This window comes from Microcebus murinus, chromosome 13 (genome assembly GCF_040939455.1).
Source record: "Microcebus murinus isolate Inina chromosome 13, M.murinus_Inina_mat1.0, whole genome shotgun sequence".
NCBI lineage: Eukaryota > Metazoa > Chordata > Mammalia > Primates > Cheirogaleidae > Microcebus > Microcebus murinus.
In genome coordinates, this window is record NC_134116.1 from 56,687,760 (window position 1) to 56,696,317 (window position 8,558).

The 8,558-nt window shown below is 54.7% G+C and overlaps 1 protein-coding gene across 1 annotated transcript; it reads left to right on the top strand.

The window, feature by feature from the left end:
- Positions 1-2,280: 2,280 nt before the first annotated feature.
- LOC105871581 (protocadherin-8) lies at positions 2,281-6,915 on the top strand. The gene is made up of 3 exons (XM_020290336.2): positions 2,281-5,104; positions 5,277-5,484; positions 5,952-6,915. The coding sequence occupies exons 1-3, from the start codon at positions 2,474-2,476 to the stop codon at positions 6,323-6,325; spliced, it is 3,213 nt and encodes a 1,070-aa protein (XP_020145925.2). The 5' UTR covers positions 2,281-2,473; the 3' UTR covers positions 6,326-6,915.
- The last annotated feature ends 1,643 nt before the right edge of the window (positions 6,916-8,558 follow it).

An 8,558-nucleotide genomic window follows, 5' to 3' on the forward strand; every position in this document is an offset into this window, starting at 1 on the left:
GGCTGATGACGCCGGTTCTCTGGGACTCCAGCCCTACCGCTCCCTCCCTCCTTGGCCGCCTCCCGGGGTTCTCCTCCTTGCAGCGCCCGACCTAAGCCGGTTACACGAGCGGAAGCGCTGAGGCCGCTGTCCACCAGCCCTAGTTCTGAATCCGCTCCCGTCTTGTGAGGAGACAGGACGTGAGCCTAGGAGCGCCAAAGATCACCAGCAGGCCCCATGTCAGGGTGGGGTTGTCCCGGGGCTCAGAAAGAAAACAGTTCTTTCAGCTGCGTATACCCTTCAAGGATGGTCTCTTGGGTGGGGGTGGAGGGTGGAAAGAGCAAGATATTAAATGGCACTTGGGAAGTGGAAAAACTGGAAGAGAAGGCTGGGAATTGGGCTCCTGTAGGGGGCGCTGCCCTTTCCACGTCCCTGCGTGCGCGGCTGCCCAGGCCTGGCCACAAGGCTTTTAGCATTCCCAGGGCTTTAAGGTGGAGGAGGTGGAGAAGGGAACAGGATGGCTCTGAGGAAATCCGCAGCCACCTTCCATCCCTGTTCCCCAATGTCCTAAGACCTTTTATTTATTGATGACTGGGGCTGCATTTTCTGCTATTTCAAGCACCTCCCTCACTCTCTCCCACCCCACTGCCCACCCAGGTCCCTGCTTGGTCTCCCTACTCTGGGGGAACTCCTGATCCTCTTCTGCGAAGATCCCAAAACACAATACCTTGAGTTTGAGGGAAAGGAAAACACGAATAGGATGCTGATAACAGGACCAAAATTGGGATTCTGAAAAACGTTTACTGAATGCAATCTGTTTGTCTAACCCATCGCGGTTTTTTTAAAAAAATTTCTTCTAGTGCATGCCTTTTGCTTTTACCTCTCCTCCTTCGTGTGTACACAGCCTGCTCAATAAAGCCCTTCAGTGAGAACCATTAAGAATCCGTCTTGTTCCGGATTGGAGCCCCATCTCCCAGGCCTTCAGGGATGGGAGGGGACTACCTGTGGAGCCAGCGCAGCGCCAGGTCAGCCCCAGGACCCGCCCAGCCCAGAGTTTGGCAATGCCAAAGCTCCACACTTTCCTAGGCAGATGGTTAAGTTCCTACAGGTTCGTGCCAGGTTTCGACGTCACGCTGTGATTTTGTTCTTCTGGAACAGGATGAGTGTTGCTTCCCAGAGAGGCCCTATTAGAACAGAAAGAAAATCCTCTAAATAGGCGGAACAAGGCATCAGGAGGGAAAGTTCTCTAAATGCACTTTTAATACGAGCCGGGTATTGTGTGGAATTCAGCGCCCATCACCGTTTAGCCAGAGAGTTATGGCAGTGATTGGTGATGAATAGAGAAACATAATGGATACATGTGGCGTTTGCTCATTATATTCAAGTTAGCCCAACTCTGCTGTGGAAACTGTTCAACTTTCTCTCCCCTTAGATTGTCACAGTGAAATAATACAGACATTGGGGCCTCCAATGGGATCGCCTGCCACGCCATTCTATTTCCACTGCTAACGAGGGCTTCATAAGCCTTTGATACAGTCTGATCTTTGAAACCTTTCCAAATCTCCTCAAGCTTATGCTAAATCCTATTTGGAACTTTTTTTTTCCTTGCCTGCTAGCGCCCAAGGCTTAAGAAAGCCATTTGGACGGTGACATGCATACTAACATATCGCAGGGCTCTTTTCTGAAAGGGAGGTGGCAGCTCTGATCACCGGGGCTCACACGAGCAAAACACAATTGTGTACACAAATTTGAATAAAATCAATTTCCTTCAGGCTTCTTCATCGAGAGGCTATTCCGGGCGCCGTAGGAAGCTCGGAGAAGTCGGCAGAGCCTCGCTCCGCAGAGCAAGCCTGTGGATAAGGGGCTGCGAGAGTTTGGAAGCCTCGGAGGTGCGAAATGCAGAGGCGAGCGCGGAGGGGAACCGGGAGCCGCTGGGGCGAAACCCCAGCATGTTCGCTGTTAGTTCTAGCAGCCGGCATGGTGGGGGAGGGGAGCTTTGGAGGGGGGGTACAATCAGATCCTTTTACTCCCGGAGCCGTGAGCCAACTCCTCTATATGCAGGGTGCTGACAAGAAAAGGAGGGAGAAGCAAAAGGAGTTAAAGAAACAAAAGAAAGATTCCCTATTTTCCTTTCTTGTTTTCCCCTCTAAGCCTTTCCACATTGAAGGGATTGTCAGAGGCAGGCGGAGGAGCGGCGCGAGGGCGAGGCGGCTATTGGCTGCCTGGCTCTGTTGATTTGCATATCGGCGGCTATAAAAGTGAAGGCTGAGCGCGGCCGCGCAGCTCCTGTGAGAAGGGAGGGAGAAGCGCTGGGAGAGGGCGGGTCCGCGCGTCCTCAGATCCCGCCGGAGCCCCGGAGCTGCAGCTCGCAGACTTCTCTCGCACAGGGCTCGCAAAGAGCGTGATTCGGAGAGCCTGGGAATCACGCCGAGACCTGCAAACCAGAGAAGACTCTCTTCCTTAGCCTTCCGGAATAGCACTTGGGGCCGGAGGCATGAGTCCTGCGAGGCAGTGGGGCAGCCCCTGCCTTTTCCCCTTGCAGCTGTTCAGCCTCTGCTGGGTGCTCTCGGTGGCCCAGAGCAAGACAGTGCGATACAGCACCTTCGAGGAGGATGCCCCGGGCACGGTCATCGGGACCCTGGCGGAGGACCTGCATATGAAAGTGTCTGGAGACACAAGCTTCCGCCTGATGAAGCAGTTCAACAGCTCTCTGCTCCGGGTGCGCGAGGGCGACGGGCAGCTGACCGTCGGGGACGCAGGCCTGGACCGTGAGCGGCTGTGCGGCCAGGCCCCGCAGTGCGTGCTGGCCTTCGATGTGGTCAGCTTCTCTCAGGAGCAGTTCCGGCTGGTGCACGTGGAGGTGGAGGTGAGGGACGTCAACGACCACGCGCCGCGCTTCCCTAGGGCCCAGATCCCCGTGGAGGTGTCCGAGGGTGCGGCCGTGGGCACGCGCATCCCCCTGGAGGTGCCGGTGGACGAGGACGTGGGCGCCAACGGGCTGCAGAGCGTGCGCCTGGCCGAGCCACACAGCCCCTTCCGCGTGGAGCTGCAGACGCGCGCGGACGGAGCCCAGTGCGCGGATCTGGTGCTGCTGCAAGAGCTGGACCGCGAGAGCCAGGCCGCCTACAGCCTGGAGCTGGTGGCCCAGGACGGCGGCCGCCCGCCACGCTCCGCCACGGCCGCCCTCAGCGTGCGCGTACTGGACGCCAATGACCACAGCCCGGTCTTCCCGCAGGGCGCCGTGGCCGAGGTGGAGCTGGCGGAGGACGCGCCCGTGGGCTCGCTGCTTCTCGACCTGGACGCAGCCGACCCCGACGAGGGTCCCAACGGCGACGTGGTGTTCGCTTTTGGCGCCCGCACACCGCCCGAGGCGCGCCGCCTCTTTCGGCTCGACCCGCGCTCGGGCCGCCTCACCCTGGCCGGGCCCGTGGACTACGAGCGCCAGGACACCTACGAGCTGGACGTGCGGGCGCAGGACCGCGGCCCCGGTCCCCGGGCCGCCACCTGCAAGGTCATCGTGCGCATCCGCGACGTTAATGACAACGCGCCCGACATCGCCATCACGCCGCTGGCCGCCCCCGGTGTGGCAGCCGCCTCACCCTTCGCGGCTGCTGCAGCTGCTGCCGCGCTCGGGGGAGCGGACGCGACGTCCTCGGCGGGACCTGGGACGCCAGAGGCTGATGCCACCTCTCTGGTGCCTGAGGGGGCGGCGCGCGAGAGCCTGGTGGCTCTGGTCAGCACCTCGGACAGGGACTCGGGCGCCAACGGGCAGGTGCGTTGCGCCCTCTATGGGCACGAGCACTTCCGGCTGCAGCCGGCCTACGCGGGCAGCTACCTGGTGGTGACCGCGGCGTCGCTGGACCGCGAGCGCATTGCTGAGTACAACCTGACCCTGGTGGCCGAGGACCGCGGCGCGCCCCCACTGCGCACGGTGAAGCCCTACACGGTGCGCGTGGGCGATGAGAACGACAACGCGCCGCTCTTCACGAAGCCAGTCTATGAGGTGTCGGTGCGCGAGAACAACCCGCCCGGCGCCTACCTGGCCACGGTGGCTGCCCGCGACCCGGACCTGGGCCGCAACGGCCAGGTCACCTACCGGCTGCTGGAAGCCGAGGTAGGCCGCGCCGGGGGTGCAGTGTCCACCTACGTCTCCGTGGACCCTGCTACCGGGGCCATCTACGCGCTGCGCAGCTTCGACTATGAGACGTTGCGGCAACTGGACGTTCGCGTCCAGGCTAGCGACGGCGGCTCCCCTCAGCTTTCCAGCAGCGCCCTGGTGCAAGTGCGGATACTGGACCAGAACGACCACGCGCCGGTCCTAGTACACCCGGCGCCAGCTAATGGCTCCCTAGAAGTGGCGGTCCCAGGGCGCACCGCGAGGGACACGGCCGTGGCACGCGTGCAGGCCCGGGATGCGGACGAGGGCGCCAACGGGGAGCTGGTCTTCGACCTGCAGCAGCAGGAGCCGCGCGAAGCCTTCGCCATCGGCCGCCGCACGGGGGAGATCGTGCTCACCGGCGACCTCTCGCAGGAGCCGCCGGGCCGAGTATTTAGGGCGCTGCTGGTCATATCCGACGGCGGCCGTCCCCCACTCACCACCACCGCAACTGTCAGCTTCGTGGTAACAGCAGGCGGTGGGCGCGGGCCGGCTGCGCCTGCCAGTGCCGGAAACTCCGAGCGCTCCCGCCCGTCTGGCTCTCGGCTCGGGGCGTCGGGCTCGGCGCTACAATGGGACACGCCGCTGATTGTCATCATCGTGCTGGCCGGGAGCTGCACGTTGCTGCTGGCCGCCATCATCGCCATCGCCACCACCTGCAACCGCCGCAAGAAGGAGGTGCGCAAAGGGGGGGCCCTCCGGGAAGAGCGGCCCGGGGCGGCGGGCGGCGGATCCTCGGCTCCCGGCTCCCCGGAGGAGGCTGCCCGGGGAGCCGGGCCCAGGCCCAACATGTTCGACGTGCTCACCTTCCCTGGCAGCGGCAAAGCGCCATTTGGCAGCCCCGCGGCCGACGCGCCCCCGCCCGCGGTCGCCGCGGCCGAAGTGCCGGGCTCAGAGGGCGGCAGCGCCACTGGGGAAAGCGCCTGTCACTTCGAGGGGCAGCAGCGGCTCCGCGGCGCGCATGCCGAGGTGAGGCCTTCCTTCGGCTGGGCGCCCCCCTCCGTGCTCTGGGGACAGGCTGGGGGAAGGGAGACTGGACGGGTAGGGGTGGGGGCGCACAGGTAGGTGCTTAACCTGTCGCTTTTGGTTTTTTTGTTTCCTGTCTAACCCTCCCATCCCCTTCCCCCATTCCCCGCTGCAGCCCTACGGTGCCTCCCCGGGTTTTGGAAAGGAGCCGGCGCCCCCTGTGGCGGTCTGGAAAGGACACTCGTTCAACACCATCTCCGGCCGAGAAGCAGAGAAGTTCAGTGGCAAAGATAGCGGCAAAGGGGACAGTGATTTCAACGACAGTGATTCCGACATAAGCGGGGACGCTCTGAAAAAGGATCTTATCAACCACATGCAGAGTGGTGAGGACTCTTCTTTCCCCAAAAATTCAGCCTTCCTCCCAGCCTCCCCTTCCCCACCTCTTGCCTCCCCTCAGGCTCGGTTCCCAGTTCTCCTCCCTCCTCGCCACTTTTTCATTCCTCCATTTCCGGATCCGGGCCTGCCTCCTAAAGTAAATTCCAAAATTCCAAGGCGAGGCAATCCCACCACTAGAATAAAGCACACCTCCAACCTATTAGGCAGCAGCCACCCCAGCTAGCCATCTAAAAGGGGAATTCTGCTTACCAATTGCTTCCTTCCTTAACATACCTTTGTGTTAAGGTGGCTTTAGAGGAAGCAAAGTGCTTTTCAGTTCTTGAGGCACAGCGTTCATCTTTATACTTGCACCCTCACTTTCCCTTTCAGCAGCCCTGAGCTAGGCTGACAGTCTCTAGGCCTATGCTATCTCAGGAATAATAATCGTGCTCTTCCCCGTTTCCCTTTACGTTAGGACTGTGGGCGTGCACCGCCGAGTGTAAGATCCTGGGCCACTCTGACCGCTGCTGGAGCCCGTCCTGCAGCGGGCCCAACGCGCATCCCTCGCCTCACCCACCCGCCCAGATGTCAACCTTCTGTAAGAGCACGTCCCTGCCTCGGGATCCTCTGCGCAGGGACAATTACTACCAGGCTCAGCTGCCCAAGACAGTGGGGCTACAGAGCGTCTATGAGAAAGTGCTGCACAGAGACTATGACAGGACAGTCACTCTGCTTTCCCCTCCCCGCCCAGGGAGGCTCCCAGACCTGCAGGAGATCGGGGTACCCCTCTACGAGTCCCCCCCTGGCAGGTACCTGTCCCCGAAGAAGGGAGCCAATGAAAATGTGTAATCCCGTGCTGCATGTCTTCACACATATACAGGCCACTCCGAGAAGCCCCTAAGTTATTGACCGGTTTCAGTGTTGTATATATAAATATGCAAGATGTGCCTTAAAATGACGTTGTTGGAAGCTTTTTCCAATCACATTGGTACTGTTTGGTATTTGCAAACAAAAATGTAGTTAATGTAATTTTTATGAAATGTGTGCAGTATTTAATTTTTCTTATCATGCTATTGACTTTAATTTCACTTGCAGCTTGCCATTTTCTTAGTGTTTTTAACCTGTACATTGTGTAATGTAATGTTTGTATATAATGAAATTTTGTTATATTTTTATATGATAATAGCTAAAGTGGAAGTTATTGCCAAAGGAACTGTCTATAAGACAAAAAAACAAAACATGTTGGAGTTACTTAATGGAAATTTATCTTTCACCTGAGACAACCTAGTGTTTGAGAAATTTTGCCTTGCCAAGTATAACTTGTATATCTTGAGTCTGTGGTAGATTTCAAGTTCAATGTTATTTAATTACATTTGGTTTTCTGTAAACCGTGTCACCTATAAGCACAGTAATAAAGGATTTGTCATGTGTTTGAAGAATCTGCTAATTGCTTTTCATGAAGTTGCCTGTAGTCAGATATTCACAAATAATTTGAGTACCAGAATGAAACCTTCTTTCAAGTGCTAATTATTTGGGCATTGTTAATGTTCGTGGCAATATTAAACCTGTGAGATTGCCAGTATTGCAAAATCTCACCCAAGTATTAAAAATATTTGTTGATCTTGTAAACTATATGCATCTCCATATACATTGGGCAGTTTATAAAATTCCTACCTTCATTTATTCACTCAATGAATATTTATTAAGAATCTACTAAAAAGTAAAGAAAAGCTAAGTTTAGGTTGTTCATTCACTAATTAAACAAACATCTGCAGAGCTTTTACTAGCTACCAGTAACTCCTCTATGGGCTAGAGTTGGAAATGAAGAATACATCGTCCCAAGGAGCTTGGATCTTATTAGGGATGTTAGTATCAAAAAGACACTCAAATTTATGGGCAAATGACGTCATGCTTGGGATTTGCTTTAAAATAGTGTAGAAAAAACACAGGAAGCTATATGAAACAAGACTACTAAAATATTAATAGTTGTCAATGCTAGCATGGGTACATGTGGGGCTGGGGTAATTTCATTAGTCTCTTTATATGTTTGTGTTTGAAAATATACTTAATGGAAGGTTTTATAAAAAGACATTCAAGAGTGCCATACCTATGTCTTACGCTCTATGCATTTCATTTGACATTAAAATGATGATAATAATGGTAACTACCATTTACTGAGCAAGCTTTTATATAAGCACGGCTCCTTACCAAGCATTCTGCATGAATGATCTCATTTAGTCTTCAAACTACACCCATAAGATGAGAGCTATCATTAACTCTATTTTTGCAAATAAGGAAACTGAGGCACAAGGAAGTTAGATAAAATGCCCAAAACCACATAGCTAATAAGTGGTTAGGGTGAGATTCAAACCTGCATTATTCAGGGCAAAAAATAAAAGGAAATGATGAAAAGAGTTGTTTTTTTTTTAACTTGAAAGAAACAAAGAGTTAGGTGGAAGAGTCCCAATGCATTGCCTTTACTGCATGATTATTGTTTAGCCTTTATATTTGTGAAGTGCCTCTGTTCCTTTATTACTAATTATAGAGTGTGAGGCACTGTAATGAATAGAGGAGCCCTCAAAGCTGCCTGTTGAAGTCATAATTGAAACCAGTGGTGGCTTCATGCTGAACAGCAGGGTGGGCGCACACAAGTGCTTCGCCACCCACGGCCTGTGCAAAGTTCAGCGGATTCTGCAGGCAACGGAGCTGCGCATGCGCCTGACAAGCTCAGACTGCCCAGACCTCAGGTTCTGAAAGAAAACATTACATACAGCTCCAGAGTCCTGATGCCTAGGGGAGAGACTCCCCAGGTAGGCCTCCCATTATAACATCTGAAACTTTGTTCCTGAGCCAGTCCCATCAAATGCAGAGCAGAAAGATGAATAATGCAGTCTAGAGGCATCCAATCTCTGAGTGCACTTGCTGCTTTTGTCCTTCAAAAGTAAAATAATGTTATTGTCATTATTTTATTTTGTATTGTGCAAGCTATTTTATGACTCCAAAAATTTGGGTTTCATTTTCATTCCTTAGAGAAATGATCACTAAAAGACCTTGTCTTTGCTTGGAACTTTTTAAAAATCGA